The 5,151-nt window shown below is 37.3% G+C and overlaps 1 protein-coding gene across 1 annotated transcript; it reads right to left on the bottom strand.

Annotated features, from left to right (window-relative positions):
* Positions 1 to 550: 550 nt before the first annotated feature.
* Positions 551 to 1,852, bottom strand: CPR46 (cuticular protein RR-1 motif 46). The gene is made up of 3 exons (XM_028320686.1): positions 1,751 to 1,852; positions 1,512 to 1,639; positions 551 to 1,025 (listed from the first exon to the last, which is right to left on the bottom strand). Exons 1-3 carry the CDS (start codon positions 1,757 to 1,759, stop codon positions 827 to 829), a joined length of 336 nt encoding a protein of 111 aa, XP_028176487.1. The 5' UTR covers positions 1,760 to 1,852; the 3' UTR covers positions 551 to 826.
* Between the last annotated feature and the right edge of the window lie 3,299 nt (positions 1,853 to 5,151).

Genomic DNA, 5,151 nt, shown 5'->3' with positions numbered 1-5,151 from the left:
ATTCTCAATTACAAGTAGGTAATACTCTACACCTAAAGCTTATCATTTTTTTATGTTAATTTCTTGATGATAGAGTCCTTGATTGATTCTTTGATTGTTGTTTTAGAAGTTAGGTCTCCCAGTAAAAAGTTGTTTCATAATAATAATGACCTTATTAAAAATTACTCAAGTATTTAAGTAATCTTGTGTGGTCCTATTTGTGAGTGAATTGGGAGTACCCAAAATCTATAAAAATAATGGCCAAAATACTAATTTTGGAGTCTATTGACATAATTATTCCAGATTACATACTCAACTATCTTGAGTATACTATCTGAGTCGAGCGCGAAGCAAATCTATATTACCTACTCTATTATACCAAACCATAAAGATGGTAGCCACCATAACTAAACAAGTCCTTTACATCAATAATGCGGTTCTATAGGAGCTATTACATCTTCCTAAATGCCAAATTAATACTCTATTGAGTCATGATTATACTCGTACTTATTATGAACATTTATGGTTTGGAGATAATGGATGGTGGGATGAATAAAAGGAAAAGCAAACATTTTATTTATGCCGAACTTTTATTTTACGACATTCCGTAAAAATATAACAAAAACGTACAAATGTAAAAAAATATGGCAGTGTGCATCAAATAATAACGTGAAACAAGAGAGGCGTTTGATGCTTCGCCGTCCCGCGTTAATGGCAACAACTCTATTTACCTATGTTATATTTGTAATACAAACAACACGGTTGGTTTTGCTGGCGCAAACCGAGCAAACTCAAGCCGTGTTTGGTTTCGTCGAGTATCGGTTGGTCCATAGTCGTTGGTAGTTGTTTACTTGGGGATGGAGGGTCCTTCGGCGTGGAAGCCGGTCTCGTCGGCGTAGTACTGGACGGTCTCGGAGACGCCCTCCTTGTTGGTGTAGGAGTAGGATCCGCGGACAACAACGACGTCATGGGGCTTGTTCTCCTCATCGACGGCAGACTTCAATTCTCCCTTCTCTTGCCTGGAGGTACCATCTTCGGTTTCGAAGCTGTGGACAGAGAATTGATTAGCACATGTTTATAGAGGACACATATTTATCAGATCTTAATTATATATGATAATGTTAACCATATTCATACTACTTTACCTATCATAACTAACTTTGCATGCGTGATCTAGCTTTGCTATCTTCATGTCATAGTAGGAGAACCCTGGTTCAATATTTACGACAATTTTATGCTAGACGCGCGTCTTGTATGTAAATGTCCGAATAATTTGAACGCCGGTTTTTTTATCTAAGTAAATTTCCCTTATTCTTTGGGCCGAAGTCATGTAGATTAATAAATTAATCTATGTAAGAATTAAAGTAGCTATTACAAAACCAAATTAATAATTTGAGAATATTAATAAGAATTTTCCTAAGTGGGTTGGTAGGTACACTAGGCTTCAGAGCGATTTACCAATCCTTTCCCGGATTAGAACTCCTTACAGCATTTAACTGCTAGACTATCATAGTATAAAGTTGTTTAATTACCTGAATTGGTAACCGCCTTCGGGTTCCTGGTCGAACTCGCTGCGAAGGATCTTCACAGGCTCGCCCTGCACGGGGGTGGCGGGCGCGGCGGCGGCCACGGCCAGGATGGCGAGAGCGACGCAAACGATCTGCACAAACAACACTCCATTTAGTGAACAAACACACAATATCCTCTCATTATCCCAATTAAAATTTAATTAAATAATTTGCTAATATAATAAAAATCAGGAAACACCTACCAATTTCATTTTGGAATTTTTGGTTGGTTTCGGATGCTACCTGATGAGCGACTGATGCCTAAACGCTCGTGTCAAAATCTTTTATACATTTCTCCGGCAATCTATCGTAATGTCAGGCGCGAACAAACATACGATGTCGATATTCCGGCTCCCCGGATTCGGTCATCGCGCATCACATGCGTACGCGCGGGTTCATACACGTCGCGCACGAGTCATCTTCCATGTGTGAGTGTATTATGTACCTACCTACTTTATCATAAGCACTTTGAAGGTTTTATTTGTGATTATTTATTTATTCGTTTGTCGCAAAGCTCTGTCGTCGTAAGGTGAATTGGGCAATGGTGTCATTGGAAAAATCTTGTCACTAAAGTCATTGTCAAGTACCTACTTACCTACATATTTCAATCAAAGACTCATGCGACTCTACAAAAATACCTACCCATTCAAGTAACATTACAGGTCCTACAGATAGATAGCTTTATGTGCAGTTGAAACTAAATTGAAACTGAAGCCCGGATTGATAAATGAATAGATTCAAGCCAGGTCCTGGCTTGGTACGGGCCATATGATAGATTACCATGACAATGCCTATTACAAAAACTTAAAGATAACCTCTCTAGGATACTGGAGTCCACAATGTTTGGCAAATCAAATCATATTAATAAATACTCGAATAATATTGCAATTTGCAATAAGCTTTACCAGTGACCTTTGATAAGTAATAAGTTTGAACTTTAGATACCTACCTACTTACAAACATATTTCTCTACATAGTAGGTATTCTTTTATATTTATTTGATAGGTCGTACATTTACTAAATAAGAGGAATGTATCGCAAATTTTGTAAATATTTTAATTATAAGTATTGATATCACTACCTTAGGTCGCTACATTTGGGGTCCCCTACGCGACGTAGGTTCGAAAAACGTAGTGGCGAATGACGCAGTTTTCACTGCCTTCGATTTGCCTGGGACTTTGATTTGCGTATTTGTCATAATTATGTATAACATTATTCAATATTTCGTATTTAATTTAAATGTATAAAAAATATTAAATGTAAAAATAATTTGGCAATTTCCATACTATTAGCATCTCAAAAACTTTGTTTATTGCAGAGAAAAAAAAAGAAAATAATCGCGTCCAAATAAGCTTTCGAACCTATACTTATGAGGCAGTGGAAAAATATTCGCAACAGCTTTCGTCGCTACAACTTTTTCGAACCTACGATTCCCAATTACCCATAGGAGGGTCCGTATTCGTATTATAATTGGGAGATTAAACCGACTTATACAATTCAATATTTTTTAACACAGAGTTAAGAAAATAGAACCTGGTGGAACATAATACATAAGAAGCTATTAAATTAATTTATGTATAAAAAGTTAAGTAAAATTCCAGATGAGGCAGTTGCGTCGGTTAGGTTACCTACCTACACTAGATTTAGCCAACGGAAAGGTCAAAGCTTAAAAAAATTACCCAGCGTTAATAGATATAAGTAATTTTTTGCAGAAACGCCAAGTGTGAACCGATTAAGTCATAGATCGGGGTCCTCTATACAAGACTTGGACATGAACGCAGTAGGTACCGCGCTGATCTCTTGCTTTTGCATACATTGCATGAATTATATTTTTTACTAGCGGCCGCCCGCGACTTCGTACGCGTGGATCCCGTTTTACCCCCTTCATCTATCTTACGCGGTTTAGATTTTTTCATACAAATGTTTTTTCCCGCTAACTCACGTTCCCGCGGGAATTTTGCAATATCCTGTTGTAACTAAGCTTTAAGTTTACTAAGGTACCTGCATGCCAAATTTCAAGCGTCTAACTTAAGCGGTTTAGTTTTTTCATACAAAAGGATTTTCCCGCTTATTCCCGTTCTCGTGGAAATTTCTCGGGAATTCCTTGTTGTAACTAAGCTTTTAGTTTATTAAGGTACCTACCTACATGTCAAATTTCAAGCGTCTAACTTAAGCGGTTTAGATTTTTCATACAAAAGGATTTTCCCGCTAATTCCTGTTCCCTTGGGAATTCCTAAGTATACTAACCTGCCCAGGAGTATGAAGAATAATTGTACCAAGTTTCGTTAAAATCCGTCTAGTAGTTTTTGTTTCTATGGAACATACAGACGGACAGACAGACAAAAATTTTACTGATTGCATTTTTGGCATCAGTATCGATCACTAATCACCCCCTGATAGTTATTTTGAAAATATATTTCATGTACAGAATTGACCTCTCTACAGATTTATTATAAGTACCTATAGACTAGCGCGACCGCCCGCAACTTCGTAGGTACGCGTTGGACCCCGTTTTACTCCCTTAGTGATGAAGTTTCGAGTTTGTTTAGGGGTTTCCCGGAAATTATTCGAACTTTTCTCGCCGTAAAAACCATCCTTGGACTTCAACGAACATTAAAAAAAAGAATTGGTAAAATCGGTCCAGGCGTTGTTGAAATATGCGCTTACCAACACATTTTGCGATTCATTGTTATATAATATACTAGCTGTGCCTGCGACTTCGTCCGCGTGGAATAATGATTTTGAGTAGGTAGGCACTTTTAATAATTTAGTCTAATTATTTCACAAATGAGCCAAACGTGCGTAAATACTTAAATAAGCTATGTATTTAAAGAAAACGAAATATATTATTTAATAACATAATAACTTAACTCTTTTTCGCATTAAAAATAGCTTATGTCCTTTCTCAGACTCTGGGCTGTCTGTGTACCAAATTTCATTCAAATCGGTTCATACAACCTTTTAACCCCTTACAACCCCTTTTTAGCAATAATAAGTAGCCTCTGTCCTTTCTCAGGCTCTAGACCCTGTGTATACAATTTAATTCCTTTCATCCCCCTTTTAACCCCTTACCACCTCTTTTTTGCAATAAAAAGTAGGCTATGTCCTTTCTCAGGCTCTAGACTATCTGTGTACCAAATTTCATTCAAATCGGTTCAGTAGTTTTGACGTGAAAGCAAGTACTTATACAACCTTTCATCCCCCTTTTAACCCCTTACAACCTCTTTTTTGCAATAAAAAGTAGCCTATGTCCTTTCTCAGGCTCTAGACTATCTGTGTACCAAATTTCATTCAAATCGGTTCAGTTCAGTTCAGTTCAGTTTTGACGTGAAAGAGAGACAGACAGACAGACAGAGTTACTTTCCCATTTATAATATTATAGTATGGAAGTATGGATATGGATAGTATGGATAATTCACTTCAATAAGGCAAACATTCTGTTTTCTTTAGAGTAGGCGCACACCGTTGATTTTTCATCGGCCGATAGTTTAGTCGGGTAGTTGATCAGTATGGGCATGTATGGGAGTGCGCACACTACGCCGATTCGATTTGGCCGATTCTTCATACAATTTAAAATTGGGCACAACTATCGGCCAACTAAAAA

This window comes from Ostrinia furnacalis, unplaced genomic scaffold, assembly GCF_004193835.3.
Source record: "Ostrinia furnacalis isolate ACB-3 unplaced genomic scaffold, ASM419383v2 OfSCF7446, whole genome shotgun sequence".
NCBI lineage: Eukaryota > Metazoa > Arthropoda > Insecta > Lepidoptera > Crambidae > Ostrinia > Ostrinia furnacalis.
Note: the sequence above shows the minus strand (reverse complement) of the source record. Positions and strands in the feature narration are given on the sequence as shown.

Coding starts and splice junctions, on each gene's coding strand:
- CPR46 (XM_028320686.1), bottom strand. Junction 1,026..1,511: donor GAAGGCGGTTACCAATTCAG/GTAATTAAACAA, acceptor CTCTGTCCACAG/CTTCGAAACCGAAGATGGTA.